The following is a 27,950-nucleotide window of genomic DNA, read 5'->3' on the forward strand; positions in this document are numbered from 1 at the left end:
ACAGTAAGTTGTTGTCTCTTCTGGTCCTATTTCAAAAGGTGTCTTTATGCAAACTCTCGGGTTATCTCTCTTCTGGCAGGACAAACACCCACAGCGCACCTCCCATATCCAAGGTTTGGAAGAGACTATGATGACATTTCATAACGAGACAAATAGTCATTTAAAGACCAAAAATAGGCATATACCCTGGTGTTTCAATTACAGAGTCTCTGTAAACATTTTACTCATGAGCTAAGCCTAATGCATAGATTCAAGGTTCATTTCAGGTTGCTCGTTTTGACTCCAGTTAAAAAGATCTCTGTGAGGCCATTCAGTACTTTTCCTTCTCAATTCTCCTCCCTCCTCCAAATAGGAAGAGAGGGATTCTGGATGAACATACAAGTGGAGGTTTGGGAGAGAGTGTGAGGATTAGCAAGCCAGCCTTCTTTCAACATCCAACTTCTTAACACCAAGCAATTTGGAAAGAGGAAAGGGAGTTTAGAAACCCTCCCGTCCTGGTCCACAGTCATGGACTCCAGCTGTCTGGACCCATCCTAGGGGTTAGGGATCCCTGAAGAACAGGCCAGCCCGAGGGATGGGGGGAGCTGGGTGAGGCTGATGTAAGAATCAGGCCTTCACCTCGGAAGCCTTCTTTGACCCCATCAAATGTCCTGCAAGGACACGTGGGTAATTGGATTTTTTTTTTTTAATGTGTGCGGCTGGGTAGGTTTTAATTAAATTTTATATGGTGACTCAAAGGTTATCTTTGGGAGAGAGAATTGTGCAGAGGGTTCTCCGTGCCCACAGCGCTCTTGGGCAGGTCCCCACCCCACCAGCTGGTAGTGGGGTTGGAGAAAGGTTTCTCCCCCACCCCAGTTTATCTGCCTCTCTCCTCCTCCCCAGTTCTCCTCCGCTATTCCCCAAACACACACGTCTTCCTTACCTCCAGCACCCCTTGCTCCCTCTCGTCTTTCTCTGCTCACACAGCCTCCTCCCCTTGCCCAGACCGCCCCCACCGCTAGACGCCGCCGCCTGCTCACGCACGCTGTAAACTTTTGACCCTCCAACTTTGCGACCCCTCTGGCAATAACACTGGCCTGATGGCCCAGGGTCTCTTTCTGCTGCGCCGGCTGCAGAAACCCAAGCGCAAAACGCCTTCCATGCCCCTCCCCCCACCCGCCACCCTCCCCAGCCCCCCCATTAAGGGCCTTAGATCTGGGGAAGAGGAGTCTTTTGATTATTAAATAACTCCTTGGGGAAAGACGCCACCCCACTTCCCACATTGAACCCACTTCCCACATTTCCACGGTCTCTCATATGGAGTGCCTGGAAAAGCTTTTGATGACCCACCACTCCATTCTTGTCCCCCCCCCCACCCCGTGGGGCTGCAGTTGCTGGGTGTGGGGACATACTGGATGCAGTACGACTCGTTGGCTGACCTGGAGAAGGGAGTTTCTGGGGTGAAGAGTGGAGAGAGCTTGGAGCAAGAGTTCGTTGAGAGCGGAGGGGGCCACAGTCCCCATAGGGCTTGAGAGGCAGAGCTCAGTGTCCAGGCCCTAGGAGACCCAGCGGGCCCGGGGCCACCTCGCACCGCCGCTCCGCTCGCTGGCGCCTCCGAGGCCCCAGTCTGGCTGTGAACTTGGTCTAAGGCGGACTCTACTGGCAGCTCGGGGACGTTACAACCTCTGCCTCTCGGCCAGCTCCGCGGCCGCACGGGCGACCTGCGCTCTTTCTGTTTCCCTTGTGCCCAAATATCCCTTTCCAGGACCCCACCTCTCACCGGGAAGGGTTCATTCCTCCTTCCCTAGTGGCCTTTTAGGGGACAGGAAACAGAAGAGAGCGAATTAGAGAGGGACACGCAGAGAGAATGGAAGAAGCCTGCAGAAACCAAAATATAGGGATTATCCGGCACCTCGCCTTCAAGCCCCAAGGGGAGATGTTCCCACATGCTGGCACTTTCCCTCCACTTTCCCCCTAGACGCTGCCTTCCAAGCTGAATCCTCCCCTTCCCACCTGGCCTAGGCCATCTCTTGACTAAGCAAGCTGGACCGGGGCCTGCCCAGGTCCCTTTCCTCCCTAGACGCATTCATCCCTACCCCACAGGACTCCGAGGTCAGGGATGGCAGCAGTCAAAGGCAGCCTCGGTGCTCAGAGGCCGCAAACAGGGCGGAAGCTATGTGGGCTCAGCCCGAATCCACGCGGAGAGCAAGGCCAGAGAGCGGCCCAGCAGCCTGGGAGCCGTTTTCAGGAAAGAGAGGCTAGAGGATGTTGCAGAAGAGTGCATTTTCCTCCCCAAGAGGAAATTTGGGAAAAGAAGACACTGGACAGAAGACGCCTAAAACAGAGAAAAGGAGGGGGGAAGGTGGGGGAAAGATTAAAACTTGTAAAGGTGGTGATATTCCGGGTCCGACAGGTCCCGAATTGCCCGAAGTCCAAACTCTCCAGTCTCCGAAATCCCCCACGTCCCCCTGAGAGCCGGCAATCTGGGTCCCAGTAAATTGGCCAAAAGGAAGAACGAAAAAATCAAAAGATCGGCCTAAACCTGTCGGCATGCCGAGCGCCCGGCCCAGGCCGAGCGGCGGAGGTGGCGGCATCGCGGCCCGGGGCGCGTAATGTATGCGGCAGCGGCTCGGAGCCCCAAGCAGGCCGGCGCTTCGGCCCCGTCTGCTGACCTCTGCGTGATCCCGGACTCTATGAATTATTGATGAGATATGAGCGTTGATTTCCCCTTTCAGGATGCAAACTCCATTATATTGTTAAAATGGCGATTTAATCGTTGAGAATAGCTTTGGTGTGGGTTTTTTCCCCCAACTCATTTGCGCCTCCTTCCTTTTCATTTAACTGTCTTAATTAAATCCTTTAACAGATTTTAATCACTATTTGGAGGGAGGAGCAAGAGGAAGGGGAAGGCCATCACTACTACCACCACCACCAAACACTAAAAAGAAAACAAGACTCCAAGCCAAAAAAGCTTCTACCTCGGGGAAGTTGGAAGGAAGGTGGGGAGGAGTCGTTAAGCTGTCCAGCAAGAGCGCACTGGGAACATCCACCAAAGGATCCGTCCCTCCGATGGCAGCCTACGTCTGACAAGGAAGGGTCAGGCCTGAGAAGTATTTAATTCCACCCCGAGAAGATTTGTGTGGAGTCTGACTGTGGACAGTAAGACACACTTGCCCCTGCGGAGAGGAGCAGGGACCTCAAGCCTGGGGAAGGCCACATGACTCTGGTGGGGAAGATCTCTCCAATCTGGGCCCCAGGGGCACTTAGGGAGAAATGTCCATTTTCCTTAAGGGCCCCCCATTTCTTCCCTCCTCCTCCCCAAGCAGCACAGTTTCCAGGCCGGTGTCTGGGTTAATTAATATGGATGTGTAACAGAACTGCAGCAATCAATAAATCCGGCTGTGGGCAAATCCCAGCCTTGAAATCTGATTACTTCTAGAAACTCCGAAAATGGAGAGAGTGGCCCTAAAGGATGGGAGGGGTGCTTCCCAGCTCTGTCCTCCCTGGACGATCCATTGGTTCCCCAAGCTGAAAAGCTCATGCAGGGAAGCCTCTTCCTCTCTACCCCGGAAGGGACTGAGTTTGGGAGATTGTTCTAAGTGGGCTGCCTTCTTTCTTGTTCCAAATCCTTGGCTTCTGCTCCAGCATCCAGACCCTAGGGATAAAGGAACCAGGCCAGGAGAGGAGCTTCCACACGGATCTTGCCCCCACCCCCAGTGAACACGTTCTCACAGCCAGGGAAGGGTTAAGTGTCCCTGCTGCAGTTATGGAGAGGAAGCCGATGAAATATGGGCGCTCGGAACTCCAGGGCCGGCTGGCTTTCCTGTTTACACTTCTTCATACTTCCTCCCACTCCTCGCACAGAGAAACAAAACAAAACAAAACAAAACAAAACAAAAAATCAAACAAAAAATCCAAAATCAAATTGTCTGCTGAGAGGTGGTCAGGCAGGCCTTGGAGGGGCAAAGCCAACTACAGCCTGAATCCCTGGGTGCCTCCTCAGCCCTGCCCAGGTGGAGGGTGCAGTGTGGCTCTGCGGCTGGGTGGCGGGATCTGGGCCAAAGGGTGTTAGCCTGGGGCTCACAAGGTTGAGGCCTGGACCGAGCTGGGGAGGGGGATCAGGTGGGTGAGGAGGGAGAAAAGAGTCCTCCAGATTGAGGAGCAGCTTTCCCAGAGAAGGTCTTGGGGAAGCCAGGAAGGGAGGGCACAGGTCTGTGGCCAAGGAAGAGTTCCTTTGCACCAGAAACCCCCCCTTCTCAGCTCTCCTCCTCTCTCCCTGCCCCACGCCTCCTTGTTGGGTTTCAAGGGAGAACATCGCCCAGAGAACCTGAAGCAGGGAAGAGGAAAACCAGCTAGGGAGTCTTCTCCAGGAACCGCTTAGAGGAGGAGGAGACCCTTCAAGGGTTCTGACTTCCGGGGGCGGAAATGGGCAACCCCCCCACCCCGCCTGGGGCCCGTTCTTCACCGTTCCGGAAAATCTGTCTAGATATGACCAGCAGATGTCCCGGGGCCGCCAGCCCCACACATTCTTTATCAGAGTTTGCAGAGCTGAGATAGAAGGGGGCAAAAAAAAAAAAAAAAAATCTTCAGGGGCAGGCCTGGTGGTCTGGGGTTTCTGCAAAAGGGTGTTGGAAGGAGTCCAGGGCACACGGGAATGGGGGCTCCCAGGGGGCCCCAGGTCAGATTCTGCCCCTGCTGCACCCTTCCTCTGTACCCTGCGCAACGCATCTGCCTTGTCCAGAGTCCAAGCCTGTGGAAGCTGTGCCTCCACAGTATATCGGTATCTTTAAAATGATGCTGGGGACCCTCTGGGAGCTGACCAGAGTCTCCTTGCCAAGGAATACAAATGCCTCATCATTCTTGGGTAAATTAGTCTTTAAATCAGGGTGGGGACCCCAAGCTCTCTGTCCTCTTTGCTCTCAAACCCGTCAAGGTTCTCCTGTAAATCAGGCCTGAGGGAACAGAGACTGGCTACAGGGAAGAGAAGAAAGAGACAGAGAGTACCCGTGTCCTTCAGTGGGAAATTGGGCAATCTCATGGCCCTCCCCTGTCCCAAAGATCAGAAGCTCCTCAAGGTGCCACATGTCCAATTCTAAGGACTATTCCCAGGAGCTGGTAAGCGAATGGAGAGACGGAGGGCTGGCAAAGACAGAAGGAACAGGGTGGTATTCCCCATGGGTCTTAAAATCGGGGGTCAGTCTGGTGGAGAGGAGGCCTCTAGTTTAGAAGAGGGTGATTTACCCTTAGAAAATAACAGGCCCCCTGGGGGTCAAATGATGAAGTCCTTCTGGTCTGTGGTGCCACAAAACAAAGGGGCTTTTAAGGGTCTGGTAGGGAGAGAAGAGGGAGGGAAAGGAGAGGATAGAGAGAACCTCTCTGATTTTTCCCTCCTGCTCCTGAGTCCCTCCTTTCTTTCCCCCCCTCCTGGGCTGTTGGGGTCTGTATTCTTGAGCAAGTTTTATTTATGCGGGGGGGGGGGGGGTGCTTGCCAGGGATCTGCTGAAATATCTAAACTCCTCCAGGCAAGGGAAGAAGCTCTCCCCTTCCCCCCACTCCTGGCCAGGAATTAGGTCTGGAATTTGAGGGGATTGTGCCCCTCTGACCCGCCTCAGAGCCAAGCAGAAGGGCTGGCTTGGAATTAACAGGCCGAAGCTGGGTGCGAAAGTGCCCCACACCCCATCCTGGGTAACCCCCATGAAGCCTTGGAGAAATGGGAGGTACCCCCTCTCACAGTGTTCAAAAATCCGAAAGCCTGAGAGAGCCCCAGGGCAAGGCAGCCCACAGCAGCCGCGTTAGCCTTCCTGGTGCTTTTTCTCAGCTCAGATGTATCCAGATAAAAGTGCCCAGCGGCGCGCCCCCATACACCCCTGACAAATGAACGTCGTAAAGTTTCTTTCCTGGGGATGGGAGGAGATGTCTGTCTGAAGCCACCCAGCAGTGAAGTGGCCCCCCACAAGGGGCCCTCTTTGCAAGATTACACACCCTTCCCTCTTGCCCCCTAAATTTCCGAGGACACGGAAGGAACCCACACGAGCCCTTTTCCCCACAAAGACTCAGACACTCCTGTGAATAAAAACCAGGCACCCCAGCCGCTGAGGCCTTACAGCAGTGAGAGCCCCCACTTCAGATGCCCAGCCAGTCAGAACTTGGTGCAAAAAAACAGACTAAATGTCCCCCACTTGCTCTCCTACAGCCCAGCCCGGAGGCGAGATTTCCTGCCCCGGGTTCCAAGCCCCAAAACTGCAGGGGGAGAAAGCGAAAGCTGGAAGCCACTTACCGCGGGAGTGCCGCCACTGCCTTCTGGGCTGGGAGAGCGCTCACCTACCTCTGCCCCCTTCCCCACCACGCCGAGCAGTTAAAGTGTCACTTAACATTCTGGAGAATGTGAAATATACCGCGCGGTGTCAACTCCCCAAAACCATAAAACTAACTTTATGGACCTCACGTGACTTTCTCGAGCCAGTGAGGGGTATCTGTCTGACTTCTCGGCGATTTTTACGATCTAACTTCGAGATAAAACCCCTATCCATTTGACATCTAAATGTCATAGCGACTTTTGGGATAGTTTGCTATGGACAAAGGGGGACAAAGTCAAGGGGTGAGGGGGAAGGAGGGCCCAGTAGAGCCTCTACGACCCTTGGCTGCCTCCTCACCAGCTCCCCCTCCCCCCAAGTCCTGTAAGAAGTTGGGCCAAGCTGGAAGGGATTGACCGGGTAAGTGTCCAGACTTGACTCTTGCACTCAGGGTGAAGGCGGACTTGGATGGAGGAGGACTGGGTCCTAACCCTGGGCCTCTCCGGGCTGGCAGGGGAACCAGGGCTCTTCCAGGAGGGACCCCAACTCCTTACCAAGAGGGAAGGTCAGTTGGGCCCCTGGAGAGAGGGAGCCCTTGATAAGTACAGAGAAAACTGAGGTTGAGAGGAAACCTTTGAAATTGAGCTGATTTCTTCTTCTTCTTCTTTTTTTCTTTTCTTTTCTTTCTTTTTTTGTCTTAGTGGGTGGCAGGGCTGATTTGGGATTTGGGCTGGGGGGCAGGGGGGCTGGGCAGGCCTGTACCACTCCCAAAAGGCCAGGAACCTCCTGCTCAGGACTCAGGCCCACTTACTTTCCCTGTAGAGGTTTCCAGAGGCTTTTCTGGCTGGCTGGTGGAAGGCCAGGGTGGAGTTCAGCTCACCCTTTCCTTTGCCCCAGCCCCACGTGGGATTTCTGGGCCTCTCAAGTCCCCCACACATTAAAGCCAATCCCCTGGCCAAGCACGGGCTCCCCAAGCGAGGAATGTAGGTGGCTGAGAGGGGCTGCTGGGGAACAGCCTGCTTTCCCTTCCCTACACCCCAGATCTGTCAAGAGTGGTCTAGGGTGTGCCCAGTGATGGGAGAGACAGACCCCCAGAGAAAAGACAAGTGGAAGGGCGGTAGAATAGGGGAAACATTTATTTGACTTCAAGGAAAGCTACAAACAAATACCAAAAGCGGATCACTGAAGACAGGCCCGGCAAAGGCAAAGACAGATTTCACACGTAGCACAGCATCCCCTCGCTCACTACAAATGGTCTCGGAAGCGAAATGGGGGGGGGGGGGGCGGAGGGGATGGGTCTGACCCAGACTATCCCCATATTTACAAGCTTTGGGCCCTCTACTCCAGACCCAGGGATTCACAGAGAAGTACACAAGACATTTTACACTGAGCATTATTTTTGTTTCCGTCCACTCCCAGGCCAGGCCTTGTGGGGCCTACCCAGGCGGCAGGAACCTAACTCTCACGGTTTACCTTCCCTCTTCTCAAGATCACCCCTTGGGTCCTCCTGGCCCCCTTCCCACCCTTGGACCAAGTCACTGGGAGACTTGGGCCTGGTGCATGGGGAGGGAGGAGGAGGAGGGTGGAAAGAGACAGTCTTGGACTCCATCTCCAAGGCCGGCTCAGCTGGGCCCCCAGGATGTGGCACTACCCCACCTCCAGGGCTGCGCCTTAGAGAAGTTTCCAGCTGAAACTCAAAATACAGCGACCATCCTTTTATAAATAAGTTAGAAGAACACAGATGGGGCGGGGAAAGTTCACATTAAACATGCGAGTTTCTTTCTTTCCTGGGGGAAGGAGTGCAACCACAGACACGAACATTCAGAAACACTGGCGGATTTGGGGTGAGTGGAGGGATGTGGGGAGCAGGGAGGGAAAATAATAATTATCATTATTATTAACAATAATAACAAGATTAACCAGTCCAGGAGAGAGGGAGCCACAGGAAGACCTAAGACCAAACGAAAAATCGTAACACAAGGCCGGGGCGAGGCAGGCTCGTGGGAACCGGTCCCCAGCGGGCAGTGGCAGCGCAGGGAGGCTCGGAGGGGCCCGGGCTAGGGGGCGGCAAGGGCTCTTGGGCCACCCAGGGCTCCTCCAGGCGGGCTCAGGGCTGGAAGGCGCTGCCGGCTGTAGCCAGGCTCATACTTTTCAGTTTGTTGTCTTTCTTCCACTTCATGCGCCGATTCTGGAACCAGATCTTGATCTGGCGCTCGGACAGGCAGAGCGCGTGGGCGATCTCGATGCGCCGCCGCCGCGTCAGGTAGCGATTGAAGTGGAACTCCTTCTCCAGCTCTAGGGTCTGGTAGCGGGTGTACGCGGTCCGGGCCCTTTTCCCGTCCGGCCCCGTCATATCTGGAGCAGACAGAGTAGAGCGGCGAGGCAACGTTATTCCGGTTAAGGGAGGGGGCACTGGATGGGAGAGGGGCGTGAGCAGGACCCAGGCGTCCCCGGCACCCAGCTCACCGCAGCTCCAATCCTCCCCACTCCAGACGCCCGCAGCCGAGCTTGCTCCTACACCCCCTCTTCTGCGGCCCCCACTTCTGCCGGCAGTGAATGCGCCCGGCTTTGTCTCTTGCTCCCTCCCCTTGCCTCACCCTTCGCTGGGCTCAGGCGGCCGCTCGCCCCGGGAGGGAGGAGAGCGGCTGCACTTTTGCCCTGGAAAGCTCGTTTTACTGCTTGCCCCTTCTTTGCTAGCAGCAGCCTCAAAATTTCGGGGGTAAGCAGGACCCTTCCCCACGTTACATAAAACCCCATCCTTCATCCTAGAGCTAGTACAGCTGGTCGAATAAAACCTTAGCGGAAGCTGGAGACAAATGATTAAAAATACTCCTCCCCAGCTAAAGACCTAGACCTTCTTTGGCTCTATCCCCCGAGCTGTGAGGACCCTCTTAGAGACTTCTCCCCTTCTGGGAAAAAAAAAAAATAAAATAAATCTATATTTGAGGAGAAGCCAAGCTCTCCTCGCCTCCCCCCCCCCACCTCCCCAAACGCAGAAAAGGAAAGCCGAGGAGACCAAAAAAAAAAAAAAAAAAAAAAAAAAAAAAAAAAAAAAAGCGAGCGAAAGCGGGAATTACCATGGCTGATGTGAAGCTTCCTCATCCAGGGGAATATCTGCGGAGTCTGCCCCTCGGGCGCGGCTGTGGAGGTGGCCATGGACTCTGGCTGTGCCCGAGCTAGGCTCGGGCTGCTTAGCTGGCTCGCCGCTTCCTCAGGCTCCGAGGACGCGCTGGCCTCGTCTATTTCGGTGAAATTGGCGCTGGAGCTGGCCGGGGTCGCCTGGTCGGAGGGGGACGAAGCAGAGGGCTTGGCGCCGTGGCTGTCGCCGTTGGTGCAGGGCAGGGACTCGGGCGAGGACAGGGAGCAGCTCGACGCCGCTTGCCTGAAGCGGGGCTCCTGGGCGGGCGCGGGGAAGGCGCGCGAGCTCTCGCCCACCGCCCCAAAGTGGCTGGAGGAGGCCGAGGAGCGGTTGACGCTGAGGTCCATCCCATTGTAATTGTAGCCGTAAGAGCCGGTGTGCATGGCAGCGGGATCCCTGTAAGAGCCGCTCAGAGAGCTGCCACTGCCATAATTTAGCAACTGATAGTCCGGGCCATTTGGATAACGCCCCGAGAAGGAGTTTACAAAGTACGAGCTCATTTGGGTGATTTTGGAGGGCTTGATTTGTGGATCGTGGTCGTTATAACCCTGTGCTTCACGATTTATGATGTATTAATGAATTATAGCGATGCACTGTACTTCGTTTTGCTATGTATGCGGCCAAATATGGGGGGGGTGGAAGGGGGATGGGGGGGCGTTAGGGAATCACGTGCTTTTGTTGACCAGTCGTAAATTCTCGCTGATGACCTCAAGAGGTAATTCATGCTCTATGGTTACAAATAATGACGATCCGAGAATCGTTAGGGCCGATTCAATGCGAGCCTCGGAGAGAGGGGGAAAAACGGAGAAGGGGGAGAAACAGGGAGAAGGTTGGCGGCGGCCTCTAAGCAGAGCGCGCCACCTCCCGGCGATCGGCGGGAGCGCGGGCCGCAGACTGCCATGGCGGAGACGGCTGCCTCCCTGCTGGCTCCCGGCAGCCGCCGGGAGAAAGAAACCCGGCCTGGGCTCACCCGCAGAGTTGAATCTTTAAGAGAAGGGACCCACTTGAGCCTTCACCCACTTTCTTCGGAGTGGGGTTAGACTATCTGTGCTCATCTCCCTGTCATTATTATTATTGTTGTTGTTATTGTCAGTATTATTATTATTTTCACTCTGGATGAGATGATAAAAAATTGAGTTGCTTTTCCCTCACTTGGGCTTTGCAAGTCTCCGAGCTAGGGGCGGAAATGGTGCGGGGGAGGGCTGGAAGATGTGTATGAAAAACAATTATTGCAACGCGTTTCCCCGTGAGCTCGGCCTGGCCTGCTTCCTGCCGGGCTTTGCAGGGTTTGCAGTGGCCCACGCATAGCGACCAGGCGTTGCTGGCAGGGCTGGCCCAGGCTTCCACGGAGAAGCTTTCACTTCTGTGCCCCTTAGAAGTTTGGCATCCTCTTCCTGGCTTCCTCCTCCTCAGCCCAGGCCTGGAGAATGGCAAAGCAGCATAGGGACCCCAGAGGATGTGTAGGGCTGGGGTGAAGCGGCCTAGTAGCAGGGGGTAAATGGTGGTGACCGAATCCGTGGCTAGGGTTCAGGGCTCTGAGAACTGGGGATCAAGGCAAGATGCTTTCCCCTCGTCCCCAGATACCCGCTATTACATAGAGAGGCCCCACTCGAGGCCCCTTACTGACGTCTGGGTAGTTTCACGATTTGCCCGGTGGCCCACATCTTCCCTGTAAAGGGGTTCCAAGGACCAGCGGCGCCTTGCTGAGCGCGCTGGGCGGCCACAGACTACCGCAGCTGGGCTCCTTCTGCCGGGCGGCTATTTTCTTTAAAAATAAAAAAAGGGAGAGAGAGGGAGGAGGAAGAAAGGAAAACAGTGTCTGCAGCTTGCCGCCTGGGTGAGGGTGGGGGTGGGGAGAAAGTGGGTCGGTTTTTGGTTGAGGGGATAAGACCAAACCGCCCCACCACCTGGCCTCCTGCCCTCAGGTCTCCAAGGAGCCGGGGAAAGTCATACCCTCCGCCCCATGCCTGCCGGCTGCTTCGAATTCCCCTACTTGTCGACGAGCTCCTGCTTGAGGCGGGAAGGGGAGCCTGGTGCCTTTGGCCGCGGGCAGAGAGACACCCGATGGCCCCGATGGAGTCTCCGGAGCCAGAGGCCGGGAGCCGAGGGCCAAGTCAGGCGGAGATCAAGCCCTGTGGGCAGGCCAAAGGCTGCGGGCCTCGAGCGGGAGGACAGAAAGGCGCGGCTGCGGGGCGACACCCGCCTGGCTGTCTCGGCAGGGGCTCCGGGCTCGGGCCTTGGCGGTGTCCCTCGTGCCACGGACAAACGAGGAAAAGCTTAGAGAATGAGAGGGAAACGGCCCTGCTCCGTCCCCCAGGTCTGCACCAGAAGAGGCTGTTGGGAGCCCGAGGCCTGGCGGGACTGCCCCAGCCTTTATCTCAACTGTAACTTCCGAGTCGTGTTGGGCCCGCTGGGGCCGACCAGGGCTCCTGCCTTTGCTGCGGAGTTTCCGGCTCTGGGACACCAGGGTGGCCTCCAGGGTGGGGGAGTGGCAGGGGAGGAGCAGAGGTGACTGAGCGGCGAGTTTTTACATCTTTATTATTATTATTATCATCATCATTATTAATAATATTAATATTATTACCGAAGTATTTCACGTCCAGAGCTAAGACAAGACTACAAACACAACACATAGAAAATTAATAAAATAGAACTTTGTTTTCTTCTGAGGCTCCTCTTCTTACTTCTAGGTAGTATGTGCTCCTTCCAGTGGCTTTAGGGAGGGGGTGGGACAGAGGTCTGGGGTCAGGGAGTCTTCGAGGCCCCCCGCTGAGGGGGCTGCGAATCTACCATTGAACCGTGCACAGGGAACATGGACGAAATGAGACGCGACACGGACAAGAGCATTTTGCTTTGCTTCCAGGAAACATCAAGTGAGTCTGGTCCTCAGTTCTCACAGGGGAGCATGATGGGGCTGAAGCGGGTCCGCAGGGATGGAGGGGGCGCTCCCGGGTGCTAGGTGGGCTCAGGCGACAAGGCCTCCCAGCACCCAGTGAGAGCTCTGCGGGCGGGGGCATCCAGGAGAGCGCTGGGCCCCGCCTGTCGGGTGCTAGAGAGCAGGTCCCCCGGGGCTCCCCGCCCGCAGAGCCTTCTCAGGGCTCTCTGATGCCCTCGGCTCCCCACAGGCCGCTCCCTTCGCGTCCCCCCTCCCTTTCCAGCGCCTTCACTCGGCTGGCTTCTCTTCCTCCTCCTCAGCACTGAGCTGAGATGCGCTGAGCAGTTTGCTCTCCTTTTTCCACTTCATGCGCCGGTTCTGGAACCAGATCTTGATCTGCCTCTCGGTCAGGCACAGGGCGTGCGCAATCTCGATGCGTCGCCGCCGTGTCAGGTAGCGATTGTAGTGAAACTCCTTCTCCAGCTCCAGGGTCTGGTAGCGCGTGTAGGTCTGGCGGCCGCGCCGGCCACTGGGCCCAAAGGAGGAACCTGTTACGCAGAGAGAAGATGCTGAGGCCTGGGGTCACCAGGGCCAGAACCCCTCCCCCACTCGACCCTCAAACAGGGACTCTAGCCTGTCCCGGGATGCCCTCCACTCTTCCAGTTCCCTGCCTCCCCGCATCCTCACTCCTCCAGCGCCCCCTCCAGATTCCCTCAGGGTCTCCCAGGCCTGTGCCTCTGGTCTAGACTCTTGGTGGGGGGATGGGAGGAGAGTTTAAAATCCCACCTGAGCCTAGGGGGAGGGGCTGGGGAAGCACTGGCCAGGTGTGTCTCTTCCTGGCCTTATCTTTTCTTTCCATCTATCTGGCTCCCCCACCACCCCGTGATAGATTCCAGCCCTTAATCCGTAATGACGTGGATCGATCCAGAGTCGGCATTAACGGCTCCTCACTTTCGTGCCCCGCTAATGGACATCAATTTGGGACTTAAGGCCGACAAATAATCCAACCCGAGACCCAGGCGCCTGCTTCCCCCTCTCTCCCCCTCGGCCAGCTGCCTCTCCCTTTCTTCCCTCCTTCTTCTGACTACCACCCCTTTCCTGGTGACTCCTCTTTCCCCAGCCCCGAACCCCCAGGGAAACACAGTCCGGGACGGCTCAACTCTCCCTCGCCAGCGTCAGGCCGCCCCCCTTCCCATGACGCACACCGTTCTTAATGGAACCGTCTTCGGGTGGGGACCCGACCGAGGCTGGGGGCACGGGGGGGGGTGGGGGTGGAAAGCCACGCCAGTGGCTGCGGCCCCTGCCCCCACCCCTGCCCCGGAATAGGGCTCTGGCGCGTCGCTCCGGGAGAGCCCACTCGCTCCCCCTGGCTCCCAGTGTAGCTGGGACTTTGCAAACTTTGTAACTCCTGACGGCGAGAGGACAGAGAGGGACACCTCGGGGCGGGCGCCCAGTCTTCCCTTAGCTCCTAACTGAGATGCCCACCCGGCACCCCGGGGAGTGGAGGGGGGCGCTCTTTCTGTCCCCGGGTGGGGGGGCCCGCGGGGGTCGGGGCGGCCGCGGGAGGGCTCACTCACTGTTGCACGAATTCATCCGCTGCATCCACGGGTAGACCGGGGTGGAGCACTTCTGCTCCTCGGCCTCGCCGAACACGCTCTTGTCCTGCGCACAGTCGGACTTCCGCGGCTCGGGGTGGAACCGGGGCGGCTCTTCGGCGCCCGAGAGCGCGCAGGCCGACTCCTTCTCGCGGTAGAAGGCCGGCGCCGGCCCGTAGTCGCAGGGCGCCGCTCGGCCGTAGCCGCCGCCGGCGGGCGGGTAGTAGGAGGAAGCCGCAAAGCCCTTGTCCTGGCCGGGCCCCGGCCCGTAGGGCGCGGGGTAGTGCCTCAGCGGGTCCGCATAGCCGGACGAGTAGAGCGGTAGCTGCCCCAGGAAAGACTCCTGCCCGCTGGCCAGAGTGACGGGGAAGGTGGAGTTCACGAAATAGGAACTCATTGGGAGGGGAGGCGCGCTCGGCCGCTGCTGCTCCGCCGGGTTTATGATTTGTTGTGTTTTATAGTCCGAGCGCCGCGCCTATTAGTAGTATATCTGAGATTGGGTTTTAGCTGAGGGGGGATGGCGAGGTGCCAGTGAGGGCCAGAAGGAAATACAACCATCTGATCCAACACTGACCAATGGCAGAGGCAGGAATTGTCAAATAGCACCCAGGAGGAGCGCAGCCCGCGCGAGGGACCCGCGCACAAACCTATCAACCTTTTTTTTTCCCCTCCTTCTTCTCCTTCTCCTTTCTCTCGCTCTCCCCCCCCCCCACAACACAACGCGTCCTGTTCCACCTACGTAGATCTGCGAAAGAGGCGTCTGTGCCTTTCAGGGAGGAGGGAGCATTTGGATGGAGACCACCCCATCCTCCAGTGATTAAATAAATATATCCCTCCCCTCCCCACGTAGGATTGGAAAAAGTTAATTGTGTTTTCAGAAAAGTTAACCCCTGCGTTGCTCGAGCCCCCTTCCCCCAAGGGAAGGGTGCGTAAATGTCCTTCTCCCAGTGGTGAGGAGAGAACTAAAAGAAAAGGTTTGTTTCTAGGGTTTTGTGTCGGTAGAAGAAGAGAAGAGTTCACTATTTAGCATCGTTTTCAGAAGGAGAGGCAAAGAAGAAGAAACACTCCCCTCCCCAGGTTTTGAAAACTGGTTTTTCCTATTTCTCAGGTCTATCCTGCCTCCTCCAAGCCTGGATTTATTATCCCTGTTTCTCCTCAGCTCTTCTGGTCTGAAGGGCAGGCCAGAGCCTGCTGCCCAGAGGACCCAGAAGGCTGCGAAATGGGAGGAGGGTCTAAGCCCAAGCTTGTCCCTCTGGCTCTGGCCAGGTTAGCCTAGTCTAGGAGCTTCTTGGAAGGCTACTGCTGCTGCCTCTGCTGCCCAAGACATCCTGCCTGTTTCGGGCAAGTGCTGCTTGCTCTTGGCATGGGAAGGGGCACTAAGGAAAGGGACTAGAGTTATCTTCGATTGAGGGATAGGGAGAGGAGGAGTGAGGGGCATCCCCCACCTAGGTTATCTGATCCCTATCCTGACTGCAAATCCCCACCTTCTACCCCCCCCCAAATTATTATAATATCCTGGGCTACAGAGTGTGAGGAATCAAAGATGTCTCAGTACGTCTGAGCACAGGGAAGAAATTGTTCCTCCTCCAATTCCGGGTCCTTAAACCCTCCTGATATCTGAGGCAATCCAAGACAACCCGGAAAGAGAGGGGTCCTTGCTCCTTTTCCAGGTCCCTCCAGAAGCCGGCAGTTCTTTCTAAAATTAACTCTTTCCCAAGACGTAGTTTGGGTTTAGTTTTCTAAGGAGGGAGAGGTGTCCATATCCTCCTGGGGACCCAGCAGGCAGCTTACAACTATCAGCCCGAATCCCCTCTCCAGATGCTCACCACCCTTCTGTCTGTCTCTCAGCATCTCTCCAGTCCCTCCCGTGTCTCATATTTGGATCATCAGCTCTGCTGCTGCACAAGCTTGGGTGTGAGAAAGAGTGCTCATCTCCATTCATTTCTCTCTCTCTCTCTCTCTCTCTCTCCTCTCATCTAAGGAAAATGAGCACCGAAGCCAGGCTGGAAGACTGAAGCACAATGTGTGTTCAACATTCTAACTATGCACGTGGAGGCTAGGCAGTAAAGGGTGAAAACCTTAACCTTCAGACCTGGGTTCTGGAACGAGCCAGGATGTGTGACAAAAATCTGATGATAAAGGGGCCAGGCTGACTCTCCTCTGCCTTGTTCTTTGGGCTCCTTTTTGTGGGCCAGATTTGTCCACTGCAGATGGCATAAGACACTAGGGAAAGTGGTAGAGGGCCGAGATGGTGACCAAGGGCAGGGACGTAGTTGGTTGCAAATGGCCTACAAGGCTCCCTGAACTCAGGACAACTTCTAGGCTATACTACTTCATGGCTGAGTGGCAATGCCTGCATGTCCCACCAACAACTTCCCAGCCAAACTCTGGGGGGAGGGTAGTTATCAAGATTTAAGAAAACTGGAGCCTCCTAATGATGAAGAATCTTTAGTACCCCAGTCTAGCTGCGATTGGGGAGCATCTGGTCTGGGAGAGCAAGGTCAGCAGAGTGCCGGTATGCACCCTACCTCAGTCCTGCCACTGGGGCTGGGCCTTGGACCACCTCTGTCCTCCCTCCTCCCTGGCCACAGTGTCCCCTCCTAGAACTGGACAGTGTGGGCTTTGCTGCAGAGTCTGGACTAAGTAGGATGCCATAAGGGAGGGAGACTTCCCTGTGATAGAAGCACAAAAATAACTGCATTATCCTTAGAGTCACAGACCCAAATTAACCTCACCTCCGCAGGTTGCCTGTCGTAAGATGGAGCCGCAAAGGCAGGGCCTGGGCGCCTGGAGTCCAGCATGAAAGGAAATAGCGCCTCATCGCTCTTATCTAAGCCCAGAGGTATTTATGAGCGTTTATTCGTCTGATCCGTTTGTTTGGGAGAAAGAGCAGACGACGGGCAGGGCCCGGCCAGAGGCCGCCTGGTTTCTGGAGCCAGATCTCTACGAATTTGTCTGTGGTTCGGTCCACCACCGTCTGTCTGTCTGTCTCCACGGGGGGAATATGTAAATACCCAGCAGGCACAGCTGTCTGCCAGTCTGGGGTGTCTCTCCCAGCCTCGCTGAAGAAGTGTGTATGTAGAAAGGTGGATATAAATGTGTACCAAGTCTGAAGGACACAACAGAAGGACTGCACAGAAACTGCACAGGCAGAATTTATAATGGTGATTTTCTGTGCTGTGAATCTGAGCTCCCGTGGACGCGCACGCATTTTCATCTCCCAGGGAAATATCCAAGTTGTGTTCAGCTCGCGAGCAAAATTCTCCTGTACTGGTAACCTCAGAGAGGTGTTTTGCCTTGATGGGTATGGAGGAGAGAGGGGATTGAGACACTGTCCAGGCTTCCCATTCCCTCTCAGCTACACAGATGCCCCCCCCCCCCAACCTTTAGGTCACCGGGCTGTGAGCATCTTGCCCCAACCCACTCCCAGTTCCGGCTGGGGTGGAGCAAATTAAGACATCTCAACCCAATTCTTCCCCTAGACAGTGTGATTCTCTGAATCTGGGGAACATAAATGTTCCCAGGGGGAGTTCTCAACCTTTGGGAGCGGTTTACATGGGATATTGCCTTAAAATTGGCTTGACCAAGGCGCGGTACAAAGACCTCATTTCCATTATGCAAATGAACATCTTCGTCTCTGATCTTGGTTGGGGGGGGGGATTGGCGGTGGTGCAGGGCTCCCTCCGCCTTCTCCCTAACCAGGTCCACCCGGTACCTAAGGGTACCTAAGACCCGAAGTGTTTCAACCCCCCTGTACCAGCCGCCTTCCCTCCCTACCTGTTCTTCCGGCTGCCCACAAGAAAGAAGGGCCCAAGACTTTCCAGCGGCTCCCTGGGGGCCTCCGCACTGGGCGGGGCCTTCTGGCCACGGAAAGTCACTCTTGCTGCCAGAAAACTGAAAGGGCAGCTCCCGTAGTCCAAGCTCTGGAGGCGCCATAGATGCGGGGACAGCAGCCGCCGGGTTTGCCCCCCAGCACCACCTGGCCCCCTAGACCTCGGCAGCTCCTTTAGCTCCGGGCCAGACCCTAGTAACACCTCGGCCTGCCTGGCACCGCAGGCAATTTCCTGGAGCCGCCGCCCAGGAACTGGGGCCACAGCACCTCGAAAGGAGCAGCCAGAGCTTCCTCCTGTGGCTTGAAAGCCGGAGCTAATCAGTAACCCGTGAGACAGGGGCCAATATTCAAATGCTGCAGCAGAGGCGCGTACCCGGCCCTCGCCACCCCCTTCTGGGAAAGCGATTGGGTTAAGCGGGTGTGAGGGGTCTGGCAGGATCGGAAATCACAATGGTTTAGTTCCTTAATGATTGATCCCCACTCCCACGCCCAGTTTTTTTTTCCCCCAAAGCATATTTGTGTCGATTTCGCTTGAAACGATCGAGAATGGGGGAGGGGACCCACACTCACTTGCAGACACCAACAGTTCCCAGAAAATTTCGTCTCAATTCCTTCACCAGGGACTCACCGGCCAAGCAACTGGCAAGACCCACCAGCCAACCGGGAGAACACAGACCCGGGTTTGTCTTTTGACAGCGGAGTGGAACTGCGGGGGCCGGCGCCTCCCCCGCTGGCCCCCTCCCTTGGCCGAAAAGAAAACCAAATAAACCTTGAACAGCCTTGGCCTCGCATCTCCCGAGCGGCCTGGATGATCCCCTCTTGAGCAGGCGGGTGAGGGCTCGCGACTCTGATCCCCTGACCCTTGGGTTCAGGGCCCCCTGCCCGCGGGATGCAGTATCAGTCCTTTTTAAATATGACCTAGAAAGAGCCGCTTTCCCAGCCAGCTGCTGGGTTTGGAGCTGGGATGGGGCGGGCGAGGGCACACTTGTTCCCTATTCCACACGCGGACGGGCGGGTACCAAGATCCAGCGGAAAGCAACAATCTGGGTCCCCCGAAACCCGCCGAACCTGAGCAGCGGGGGCTCCAGGCGTCGGGCACGGTTCAGGAGGTGTCGCCGGGCTCGCGGCGCCGAAGCCGCATGTCTCCGAACGGACGGTAGATGGCAGCAAACCGCATAATTTGGGTCAGAGCAAACTGTCTAAGGGATGATTTATACCCCGCCAAGACTACAGGAGAAAAAGACCTTTAGTCTGGATGGGTTTGGGGAATTTTTCCTTTGAGAATAGGCCCCGAGTGCCGTGGGTGCTGGCCGAGAACTTCTCTCGCAGCGCAGCCCAGGGGTCCCCGCAGGCACCCAGCCCCGTCCTGCTTCCTGGGTATCTATCTGCGCCTCCAAGGGCCCCCTTCCTGCGCCACAAGTGGCCTGCACCCCTCTCTTCCCAGCCCAGGCTTGAGAGAGCCAATATTCCCCCTACCCATCCCCATCCCCTGCAATCCCTGGGCAACCGGAGGCCCGAGGCTGAATGCTCTGCCTTTGGTCTTCAAAAAGAGAAAAGCAATCACCTATTTGTGCAAACCAAAGTGAATCACCGTCTCTCCCGCCTTCCATGCCCAAAGCCGCTTATCTCTCCGCTGGCAGCTTCCCCAGAAGGGCCCTCTCTCTCGGTTTTTAGGTTCTTTCCCCTTCTTCCACCCCACCAGCTACTTTAGGAATTTCAGTCTCCCGCCCAGCAGTTCTTCTCCCCCCTCCTCACTTCCAGGAGGCCTGGCTGGAGAATGAAATCAGGCGTCTGAGGGACAGGACTAGCTAGCTGTCCCAGCTCAGAGCCAGACAGCTCTCCGGTCCGGACACCATCAGGTTCCCTAACTGGGTTCTCCTTCTATTTTCTTCTCTCCCCCATCTCTCTCTCTCTCTCTTTTTTTTTTTTGTTTTGTTTTGTTTTTTGTTTGTTTGTTTGTTTGTTTTTGTTTACAAGCTTAAAACACCACAACACGCTCAACAGCTTCTCCACAATCAACACGTTTGGTTCCAGGAAAGTTTGAAATGTTCCCACTCCAGACACACACATGGCAATTTTCTCCACCGAAATCCACACGCCCATACCAATAAAACACAAGTAATAGAATCAATATTGCACAGAAACCAACACGCTGTAACCTACCGCATTAAAAAACCACAAAACTGTCTCCTTGCAGAGCAAGGCTCCCTCCTGCAGGAGTGGCGAGAGACCTGGGCATTCTCCGGCTGGCTTCCTGGGGGGAGGGGGGTCTCCCTCCATTTGGGTGCCTCCACCCACGGCCCTTTAATTTCAGAAACGTCTCCGAAGGGAGATAATGAGCATTTCTCTGTGAATTGTTCTCTCTCTTGTCCCTCTAGCCGCCGCCTCCTCGCCCTCTCGGGCCTCCGCGGAGACTCCAGGCCCTCCAGAGACCACGACGTCCCTCAGCGCCACCGCCCCTTGTGCCAATGCGGACGGGAAACCGCCGATACCCACGCTGGGCAAGAGAACTGCGCGGGGGGCAACTGGGGGAGGCCGGAACAAGGGAGGGAGGGTGAGAGGGGGAGGGGGCGCACACCCACAGAGGTCGTAGTAACCGGCTTCTGGGGCGCCCTGCAGCCCAGACACCCCATCCTCTCTTTCGAACCCCCTCACTTGAGCCTCCTCTCCCAGCTTAAAAAGGCGTCTCAGAGCTCGCCTCCGTGGCCCCTTTCAGTTCCTCCTCCCATCTTCCCTGCCTTGGCTCCCCCTCCAGGAAGCAGCCACCCCCTCTCTCTCGCCCCCGAATTTCCTGGGAATCCTCTCCCTGCAGCACCCAGAGGTGGGGTTCAGCCCCGTCTTGGGGTGGGGGTGAGAGGGAGACAAACCTAAGCCCCACCCCCTACAAAATCGGTGCAAAAGAATAAGAAGAGAATTGTAGAATCTCTCTTACCTTTGTAGACCTTGGGATTTCTTCCCTCCGATTGAAAGAGGTGAGGAGGAAAGGGGGCGGAAAGCGTTCTGTTTCTTCTTCATCTTCCAGATAATATTGTCCCAACCTGAGAGCCGTCGCTTCCCCTTCTCTGACTTGGGAGAGAGGGTATTTCGCTTTTCTGATATTTGCATAGAAAATGGAGTAAGTTCTGGCTTTGAAAAATGGTATCAGCCTGCAGTCCTGGGCAGATTGTCCATTTACCCTCCATGATGACTAAAATCCCAGCTCAGCAAGCAAATCAACTTAGAAATTAAAAATTATTTTTGGTTCTCTCTTTTGTGTAATTCCCACTCCTCCTTCTCTCTCTCTCTCTCTCTCCCTCTCCCTCTCCTTTCTTCTCCCTCTCTCTTCCTCTCTCTCTTTTGCTTTATCGAGCTGATACTGAAGTATAAAAATATCAAGAGGCTGGAGCCCTGAAGGACGACAGTGCTCCGACCTAGGTGTGGTGTCCAAAAGAATGCTGCATTATAACCACCAGGGAAATGATAAAAAGTTCATGTTCACGATCGCCCGGCCACATGACCGGCGCCGGCCAATCGCTGGATTCAACCACTCATAAACTTCTATCACAAAGTTGTAAATTTTCATAAAACAACAAGGAATTTATTGCATTTCTTCATGGCTGCTCCACCAGCAACCCTTTTCTCAGTCGCCATCTTCTTTTCTTCTCCTTCTCGCTATTTGGGGAAACCCCTGTCTGAGAAAGGGTGAGATTTGGGGTGCAGGGAATCAGGCGGAGGAGCCACAAGGGTCCATCTGGGAAGGGGATTCTTTCCAGAACCTCCCTATTCTCGCAGGAGCTCTGCCCCCCCCCTCTTCTAGTAAGAATTCATCCCAAATCCTCCACACAGGGGCTATTTTAATACAGTTTTGGGGTGAGTCGGGAGTAATGGCGGGTATCCAAAATTGTCACTTGCATCAGAGCAAAATGAAGGCTTCGGTGCCCCCTCTCCCTCTCTGAGTGCCCCCCTCATTCTCAGTCCTCTAGATGGCGGGACCCCCATCTGTGAGGCTTGTAGCATTGCGGGTGTGGGGGCCCTAGATCTCCTAGGGCCTGTTTTTTGCCGGGAGAAGAAAGGCAGCCCTGAGAGAGGCCAAGGTTCTTGCCTCTGCTCCCCAGAAATTGTAAGAGGGTGAGGCTGGATCCCTGCTTCTCCTGCCCAAATGCCCACATACCCAGGTTCCCAGTGACAGCTCCATATGCTCTCCTCGGGGTTTTGCGGTCATTAATGGGGGAAACTGCAGGTTCAGGGGACTTTTACTTACAAATTCAAATTAAAGAGATTCTTCTAAAACCTGGTTCCATTTCAACCTGCTTCCCCCTTTCTGTCCCCAAACCTGTTCTTTGCATTTAAATAATCCAAGGTTTATAATCGAATAAATTCTAAACATCAGCTCCACAGGTCTAGGTGCGTAGGTGCTGTCCTCCAGGTTTATGTTCCTCAATCAAGGGGTGTTTTGGAGGAAAAAAACAAAACAAAACAAAACAAACCACCACCACCACCAAACAAAATTCACCCCGTGTTTCCCAGGTCCCCTGAAATATTCCTGTATTTTTGAATTGAGCTGCCAGCGCCCAAATGCAGGAAACGAAATAACATCCCCCCAAAAATGTTTTCTTTCTTTTCTCTCTTTCTCTGCACTCTGGAGAAGATTCCAAGTCGCCGGCAGCGCGGACCGCGGGCAGCAAGGCGCGGAGGAAGCCGGCGGAACTTGGCGCCGGGCGCGGCCGGGCTCAGAACGGCCGGGGATGCGGCCACACTAGCCGGGTAACCTTGCCCCGCTCGGGATCCCGTTCTCAGGGATCATCCACTCCTCCCCCACAATTCAAAATTTTTATTTGGATCGCTGTGTTAATTTAGAATGAGATAAATGGAAGTAAAATAAGTTGAAATAAAATAACCGAGTAGGTCTTGCGGAAAATGCTTGCCGAGAAAGCGGAAGCCGGGAGCGCCCTCGTGTTGGAGGCCTCTTTGGACCGGCTGGGGAGCGCCTGCTCGCCGGCCTGGCTTCTGCCCAAAGCCGCCCAAGAAGCGGGAGTGGATCCGGGTGCTCACCTTCCCTTTCCTTCCTCTCTTCCTTCCTGTGGGCCTAACACTGTGGATTTCAGCTGCGTTTTGTGCCCCAGCCGCACCACCAAACCGCAGCCTGGTTTGAAGGCCTGGATAAGGCAGAGTTTGCAAACGGTGGGGGTTTTGTTTTGTGAATGGGTGTGTTACTGAGCCTGTGGGCTCAGGGATGTGTTTACTTGGGGGCAAATGTGAATCTGTGTTTATAAGCCGATGTGTGAATGTACACTGGTATGTATAAATGTCTCTGTGAGTGTGAATGTGTGTTTACTTGTGAGTGTGTGTGAACATGAATGCATGCATTCCAGTGTACAGCTGGGATGGGTGAATGAATGCCTGTATGTTTATTTATGGACATATGAATATGAGGTGTTTGTTGGTGACTGTAGGTGACAATGTATATAGATTTACTTACGTGTGATGTCAGCCTGTAAATAGGTGTGATTTGTGCATTTGTGTATGTCAGTATGTGTAAAAGAATGTAAAGGGAGGTTATGTGTGTCCTATGGGGGTTCACTCTGGGCAGCCCCCAGAGCCAGGAGCACTGGGGAAAAGGGCAGACCCCAGCACAGAACGAAATGACTAGCAGCAGAAGTTGGAGCCAAGGGGCTCTGGGATGCTTGGCTCACCCAGAGCCCCCGCCCCAGCTTTAGGGAAACACAGAAAATAGGTCTGTTCATTTTTAAATTGTGTTTTTTATTTCTCCATCCTTCAGGTACACATACAATGTAAAGGGGATCACAGGGGCTGGCGGAAGCAAGGAGCATCGGGTAGGCCAGGGGCACAGAGGGGACACTTGAGCTAGTCCGGTGGGTCCATGGGGCTCCCTAAGGCCCCTTCCGTGCTGCTACTGGTAAGGTGGGGGGGGGGGGCTCAGGAGGACAGGGAACCACACACCTTAGTCCAGACCCACAGAGCACAAAGACAGCATCAAAGAAAGAGGCTTACAAAACAGCGAGATTTTACAAAGACCTTACAATAGCGACATAGAAAAGGGGAGGCAGAAAATCTAGAGAACAGGTAGGTAGGTGATGTTCCTCCCATAGCATACAAAACAAACCCACCGGGGCTTTTCTATAGGTAGTATGGTGTGGTTTTTTTGTTTGTTTTTGTTTTTCAGTGTTAAGAAACCAAAATTCCACCGTCTCTCCTTAAAAATTTTTAAACTGCTTTTCACTATTTAAATAGTTTTCCCCCTCCCTATTTAATTTGAGTTTCCTGGTTCAGTTCTCAGAGCTGGGCTTCAGCCCTCTCTCTCCCTTTCTGGCTCTCTGCCCTTTCTCTGGCTCTCACTCTTCCTCCTCCTCCTCCACCTCGGCCTTGTCCTGGCCGGTGGCCCCAGGGCCCGCGGTCTTGTTCTCCTTTTTCCATTTCATGCGCCGGTTCTGGAACCAGATCTTGATCTGTCTCTCGGTCAGGCAGAGCGCGTGCGCGATCTCGATGCGCCGCCGCCGTGTCAGGTAGCGATTGTAGTGAAACTCCTTCTCCAGCTCCAGGGTCTGGTAGCGCGTGTAGGTCTGGCGGCCGCGCTTTCGGTCAGTTCCTGCGCACAGTATTTAAAGGAGAATAATCAGTGCGTGTGGGAAAAGCCACAAGACTGCCCACCTCTTCACAGACTCTTAGGTTTGGGGTCAGTGGGTGGAAGAGCCCATTTCCCCAGTAAACCAAAGTCTTACTTTCCACACCCCTCAGCGTGTGCCTTCCCTCTTCCCTCAATGTGCAGGACTTTCTAGAGGCCTCCTGAGGCAGCCGTCCCCACTGGCCACCTGGAAAGTCTTCCGGACTAGGGCTCCTGAACCCAAGATGTAACCGGTTAGCTTTTGAAGGCCCTGCACCTGAAGGGTGTTATGTGGGATGAAGGAAGGCTAATCTTCCCATCACCCCTGGGACCAGGCACCCTAAGACTCCCCTTTTGGATACAGACTCTGACGATCTTTAGGTAAGAGGCCACGGAAACCATGCAGTTGGAGTGGGGCTCTAGGCCTGGCCTCAGTGCTTTCCCCAAAAAGAAAGGAAACAAAGAGGCTCACAGACCTTCTCTCTCTCTCTCTCTCTCTCTCTCTCTCTTTCTCTCTCTCTCTCTCACACACACATACACACACACACAGCCTGCTGTGGAATGAGGAGGAAGTGAGAATCTGCAGATTTCCTTGGAGCTTGGAATCGGCCAGAGAGCAGGAGCACTATGATGACTCTTTCCAGTGAGTGGCTCAGGTTCAGACAGGGACAGGCTGTCCGGCCTGCCCACCTGCCCAGACAACCCAGTTTTCCAAATCAATCTCTGGGCCTCCAGGAAGGCACAGGAGAGACAGCAGCCTGGTTTGGGGTGGAACATAAAGTATCTGGGAAGCGGGGGCTGAAGGGCAGAGGTGAGCTTTCCAGGTTAGGCCAAAACCCTGAGGAGCCTTGGGGGAGGCTGTACTGGGGGAGGAGCTGGTGCCAGCCCTCCTGGGAAGTAGACATGGGAGGAGAGCCTAGGGCCCCTAATTTCAAGTCAGATAAAAGCCAAGCTGAAATGTTTACGAGCAGAAAAATTGGGGCTTTGATAAATCAACTGGAAAGGCAATTGAATTATGGAGCAGGTAATGGGGACCGTGACCACCAATACTGATGGTGTAAGAGCTGGGCTCCTTCTGACTGGACTGGGGAGCCTCGGACCACAGTCTTGGGCTTTTTGAACCTTGGAGTTGGTCCCTGAGCTCAGGGCAGCAAGAAGAAAGATGTCTGGTTCAAGCTAGTCAGAAAACCCCACAGAGCCTGGGTCTCTTGGGGCTTCTGAAGCAGCTGGCTCAGTGGCCTGCACTCTCTAACTCATGATGCGCTCCCATGGAGTCCTAGTCTCTCCCCTAAGAGGACAGTCACCCTTCTGGAATGATACCTGCAAACTTGCTGGCCAGTTCTCCAGGGGGCACTTAGGAGCCCTAGGCAGGGCACCTGAGGAAGCCAGCTGTACTCCTGTGGGGCTTCTGACCCCTTCTCTAGTTCTGCTTCCCCCTTCCCAAGTTCACTGGGGGGTCAGGAGCCTCATCTCTCTTGGCCTCAGTCCCCCTCTCTCCACCTGCCTCTCTGGCTCTGTGTCCCTGGCTGGATCTTCATTTCTTCTCATACCCCCCTCCTTCCGCCAAGCCTCTAGAGCCCACCTCTAATTGTCCAGAAGGGAATAATGGGGGAGCGGGGTTGGCTGGGAAGAAGGGGGAGGGGAGAATTGCTCGGCGCTGCGGGCCTCCTCCCCCAGACCTTCAAGCTGGGGCTGGGGGACACACCCAGAGCTGAGATCCCCGGCGGGGGAAGGGAGAAGGGAGGGGGGAGACCCTAATGGCTATTCTCTGCAAACCCCAGCCTTCCTCCACAAGACAAACGGCCTCGTCTCCAGCCCGTGCCGGCGCGGCTGATAAATATTTAAAGCTAAAAGGCCAGGAGGAAAGGTGGGGGGCAGGCGGGGGTCTCGGAGCGCCACGGCGTCGGTGGAGAGAGATCCGCCGAGGGAGCAGAAGGAGCCTGAGAGCACCGAGCAAAAAAATGGGGGTGGGGGCGGCGCGCCGGGCTGCGGCGGAGGGGCTGCCGCGTCCCCAGGGCCGACCTCCCACCGGGAGCGCTCTGGACGCGGAAAGGAGCACTTGGCCGGGAAGGGGGCGCCTTCCGGGGAATGTGCTCGGGCCACTGCGGCTCGGGATGGCTCGGTGCGCGGCGTTACCTGAGCTTCGCATCCAGGGGTAGATCCGGAAGTTACTCTCGGCCGCCAAGTCCGAGTCCCTCTGCTCCTTGGCGCCCGCCGCCTTGGCGGAGTCGCCGGGACACACCCCGGAGAGGTTCTGCTCAAAGGGCGCGCAGTGCATGTTGAAGGAACTCGGCTCGAGCCCGTAGCCGGCCGCGTAGACGCCGGCTGCACTCTGGCCCGCCATGCCCCCCCCGCCGGGGTACAAGCCCTGCATCGAGGCGGCGAAGGAAGCGCCCGAACCCGCTCCATAGCCCGGGCGCTGGGGGTTGGAAGCAAACGCGCAAGAAGTTTGTTCAGGGAAGGCTCCGGTAGCGAAAACCGAACTTGCGGCTGGATATTTAGAAAATAAAGCATTCGCATAATACAATGAACTCATAATTTGGCCGGATGATTTGTAGGCAGGGACGTTTTAGTGTCGGTTTTACGAGATTCCTTGATATATTACAGAATTAGAGTCCAGATTTACACCAAAAAGGACCCCCTTTTTCCTCTCCGGACCACGTGACCCCACCCACGTGACGTCCGCTCCGCCAATGGCCGGGCAGCCTCCCCACGGCTCCCGGTAATGTGGAAAAAATTGTGTGGCGTTAGATTTATAAAATATGATCAATAATGAATGGGAAAGCCAAGCCCTGTGGATTGGGGCTGGGGGCTCAAGGGCCGCTGTCGACCCCCTTGGGCTGGAGGCAGCTTGCAGGCGAGATTTGGGGAGGAAGGGATTGAGTGGCAGGGAAAATAAATAACCTCCAAGCGATCCGTGCTGTCACCCCCCGCCCCCCCCTCCCGGTTACCCAACGAGAAACAAATGCAGGGATTGCCCGCAACTGGGTGGGTGGGTGGGGGCAGGTCACGTCTTTATTAATCTGGGCCAGTTCGGCCTGGCTGGGCCTTTGGGGGAACTTGGTCCAGTCCTCCCGAGGTGAGGAGCGGAGGTGAGCCCGGCTTCCTTGCTCACTCTCGGTGCCCCCAGACATACAGGCAGGAATGGAGTGAGGCTTCGTGGGTGCTCCTACAGGCGCGGGATCCAGCCCATGGGCTCTGGATGATGCGGTTTCTGGTGGCTTAAAAAAAAAAGGGGGGGGGTTGAAAGTAAAAAAGGAAGGGGGTGGGGTGAGGTGGGTGGGAAGAGAAAGGAAGGGAGGAAGGCGGCCTGGGTATACTGCTCTCCTGGTTCCGGGAGGCGGATGCCTCAAGTAGAGCGTGGCTGCCGGAGAAGCAGGGGCAGCGAAGGAAGGAAGGCGGCGAGCCACGACCTCGGAGCTGGGCGAAGGTGGCCAAGTCGTAGAGAAGGAGAGGCGGGGGAGAGCATCTCTCCTCTCCTCCTGCTCCCCCCACCCACCCAATCCGGGAAAAATAAATGTATAAGCTTGTTCAGCGGCCCTGCACTCCACTTGTGTCCACTCACCCCCACATAGGCACAGACAGGAAAGGGCCCACAGAAACAAAGGGGGAGGTGGAGGGGGGATACAGCCGCCA

The 27,950-nt window shown here is 55.6% G+C and overlaps 4 protein-coding genes and 1 long non-coding RNA gene across 8 annotated transcripts in view; 1 reads left to right on the forward strand and 4 right to left on the reverse strand.

The window, feature by feature from the left end:
* HOXB3 (homeobox B3) overlaps nt 1-20,768 on the reverse strand; it is a 56,417-nt gene extending 35,649 nt beyond the window's left edge. Inside the window, exon 1 of one of the 2 annotated variants that reach the window (XM_047709246.1) lies at nt 20,646-20,768. The gene's annotated coding sequence lies outside the window, so the exon portion shown is untranslated. Of the gene's footprint in view, nt 1-6,256; nt 6,348-20,645 lie in introns of those variants that run through there. The other variant, XM_047709245.1, reaches the window with a different exon arrangement.
* Nucleotides 7,396-11,791, reverse strand: HOXB5 (homeobox B5). The gene is made up of 2 exons (XM_047709253.1): nt 9,350-11,791; nt 7,396-8,627 (listed from the first exon to the last, which is right to left on the reverse strand). Exons 1-2 carry the CDS (start codon nt 9,909-9,911, stop codon nt 8,380-8,382), a joined length of 810 nt encoding a protein of 269 aa, XP_047565209.1. The 5' UTR covers nt 9,912-11,791; the 3' UTR covers nt 7,396-8,379.
* On the reverse strand, nt 11,933-20,818 carry HOXB6 (homeobox B6). 3 transcript variants are annotated; one of them, XM_047709255.1, is made up of 3 exons: nt 20,646-20,818; nt 13,864-14,231; nt 11,933-12,834 (listed from the first exon to the last, which is right to left on the reverse strand). In XM_047709255.1, the coding sequence occupies exons 1-3, from the start codon at nt 20,816-20,818 to the stop codon at nt 12,575-12,577; spliced, it is 801 nt and encodes a 266-aa protein (XP_047565211.1). In that variant the 3' UTR covers nt 11,933-12,574. The 3 variants fall into 3 exon arrangements, with proteins under 3 accessions (XP_047565211.1, XP_047565212.1, XP_047565213.1); XM_047709256.1 differs by having other exon boundaries at nt 13,864-14,388; nt 20,646-20,780; XM_047709257.1 differs by having other exon boundaries at nt 13,864-14,356; nt 20,646-20,777.
* Nucleotides 20,819-21,317: 499 nt separating this feature from the next.
* On the forward strand, nt 21,318-22,586 carry LOC125088163 (uncharacterized). Its single transcript, XR_007123594.1, has 2 exons — nt 21,318-21,394; nt 22,338-22,586. It is a non-coding gene; the product is annotated as an uncharacterized LOC125088163 (long non-coding RNA).
* Nucleotides 22,587-23,431: 845 nt separating this feature from the next.
* Nucleotides 23,432-27,125, reverse strand: HOXB7 (homeobox B7). Its single transcript, XM_047708895.1, has 2 exons — nt 26,451-27,125; nt 23,432-24,299 (listed from the first exon to the last, which is right to left on the reverse strand). Exons 1-2 carry the CDS (start codon nt 26,848-26,850, stop codon nt 24,046-24,048), a joined length of 654 nt encoding a protein of 217 aa, XP_047564851.1. The 5' UTR covers nt 26,851-27,125; the 3' UTR covers nt 23,432-24,045.
* Between the last annotated feature and the right edge of the window lie 825 nt (nt 27,126-27,950).

The sequence above is a fragment of the Lutra lutra genome, chromosome 16 (assembly GCF_902655055.1).
Source record: "Lutra lutra chromosome 16, mLutLut1.2, whole genome shotgun sequence".
NCBI classification, from domain to species: domain Eukaryota; kingdom Metazoa; phylum Chordata; class Mammalia; order Carnivora; family Mustelidae; genus Lutra; species Lutra lutra.

Bases quoted from the DNA above. Each gene is read 5' to 3' on its own strand.
- HOXB6 (XM_047709255.1), bottom strand. From the start codon at position 20,818: ATGCAAATATCAGAAAAGCGAAATACCCTCTCTCCCAAGTCAGAGAAG. The intron at 14,232-20,645 runs GTAAGAGAGATT...CACTCTGGCCAG, and splicing joins AAATCCCAAGGTCTACAAAG to CGGGCAGGAGTCTTTCCTGG. The intron at 12,835-13,863 runs GTGAGTGAGCCC...TCTGCGTAACAG, and splicing joins GCGGATGAATTCGTGCAACA to GTTCCTCCTTTGGGCCCAGT.
- HOXB7 (XM_047708895.1), bottom strand. From the start codon at position 26,850: ATGAGTTCATTGTATTATGCGAATGCTTTATTTTCTAAATATCCAGCC. The intron at 24,300-26,450 runs GTAACGCCGCGC...TACTGTGCGCAG, and splicing joins CCCCTGGATGCGAAGCTCAG to GAACTGACCGAAAGCGCGGC.
- HOXB5 (XM_047709253.1), bottom strand. From the start codon at position 9,911: ATGAGCTCGTACTTTGTAAACTCCTTCTCGGGGCGTTATCCAAATGGC. The intron at 8,628-9,349 runs GTAATTCCCGCT...TGTCTGCTCCAG, and splicing joins GAAGCTTCACATCAGCCATG to ATATGACGGGGCCGGACGGG.